The sequence below is a fragment of the Cariama cristata genome, unplaced genomic scaffold (assembly GCF_000690535.1).
Source record: "Cariama cristata isolate BGI_N322 unplaced genomic scaffold, ASM69053v1 Scaffold40407, whole genome shotgun sequence".
Lineage (NCBI taxonomy): Eukaryota > Metazoa > Chordata > Aves > Cariamiformes > Cariamidae > Cariama > Cariama cristata.
In genome coordinates this window covers 1-1,375 of record NW_009625660.1, presented here as the reverse complement: position 1 = coordinate 1,375, position 1,375 = coordinate 1, and the positions used below count along the sequence as shown (strand labels likewise).

General features: G+C 57.5%; 1 protein-coding gene across 1 annotated transcript; it reads left to right on the top strand.

The window, feature by feature from the left end:
- Positions 1 to 3: 3 nt before the first annotated feature.
- Positions 4 to 1,275, top strand: ADRB2 (adrenoceptor beta 2, surface). The gene has a single exon (XM_009703688.1). It carries the CDS (start codon positions 4 to 6, stop codon positions 1,087 to 1,089), a length of 1,086 nt encoding a protein of 361 aa, XP_009701990.1. The 3' UTR covers positions 1,090 to 1,275.
- The last annotated feature ends 100 nt before the right edge of the window (positions 1,276 to 1,375 follow it).

Genomic DNA, 1,375 nt, shown 5'->3' with positions numbered 1-1,375 from the left:
CTTATGTCGGTGATTGTGCTGGCTATCGTCTTCGGCAACGTGCTGGTGATCACTGCCATCGCCCGGTTCCAGCGCCTGCAGACTGTCACCAACTACTTCATCACCTCGCTGGCCTGCGCTGACCTGGTGATGGGACTGGCCGTGGTGCCCTTCGGCGCCAGCCACATCATCATGGAGATGTGGAAGTTTGGGAACTTCTGGTGTGAGTTCTGGACCTCCTTGGACGTGCTCTGCGTCACGGCCAGCATTGAGACCCTCTGCGTCATTGCAGTGGACCGGTACTTCGCCATCACCTCCCCTTTCAAGTACCAGAGCCTGCTGACCAAGAGCAAGGCACGCGTGGTCATCCTCGTGGTGTGGGTGGTCTCAGCCCTCACCTCCTTCTTGCCCATCCAAATGCACTGGTACCGGGCAGACCGCGATGAGGCCATCCTGTGCTACGAGAAGGACACGTGTTGCGACTTCTTCACCAACCAAGCCTATGCCATTGCCTCCTCCATCATCTCCTTCTACCTGCCGCTCGTGGTCATGGTATTCGTGTATGCCAGGGTCTTCCAGGTGGCCAAGAAGCAGTTGCAGAAGATAGACAAGAGCGAGGGGAGGTTTCACACCCAGAACAAGGAGCAGGAGCAGAAAGGGGGAGCTGGGCACCGCCGTTCCTCCAAGTTCTTCTTGAAGGAGCACAAGGCCCTCAAGACCCTGGGCATCATCATGGGCACCTTCACGCTGTGCTGGCTGCCCTTCTTCATCGTCAACATCGTGCACGTCATCCAGGACGACATCATACCCAAGTACGTGTATATCCTCTTGAACTGGCTGGGCTATGTCAACTCTGCCTTCAACCCTTTGATCTACTGCCGGAGCCCGGACTTCAGGTATGCCTTTCAGGAGCTCCTGTGCCTCCGCAGGTCGGCCCTGAAGATGTATGCCAACGGCTACTCAAACAGCAACGGCAAGAGCGACTACAACGAGGAGGACAACGGCTACCCCCTGGCATCGGATAAAACCTGCGACTTGCTCTGCGAAGAGGGTTCCTTCCCTCACCCCGAGGACTTTTTGCGCTGCAAAGGTACCGTGCCGAGCGGGTAGCTTCGAGGGGCGGTGGGCTCTGGCGTGGCACACATCGCTCGGAAAGAGGAGCCTTTCTCTCCAAGGAAAAACAAAAGCGCCCTTAATTGTAATAGTAATGAGCGCACCTGACATCTAATGGCTGCAGGAAACCCAAAACTCAACAAAACTTCTGCAGACAGGTGGGGGGCTGCCCCGGGCAGGGTCTGCTTGGTTAGGGGCAGGACCGTGGGTCCCTTGAGCGCGGGTGGGGGGGGTGGAATTTAAGGCTGTGCAGAAAGCTCGTCCCCGGAGGAACTTCCCGGCC

Coding starts and splice junctions, on each gene's coding strand:
- ADRB2 (XM_009703688.1), top strand. CDS start 4: ATGTCGGTGATTGTGCTGGCTATCGTCTTCGGCAACGTGCTGGTGATC.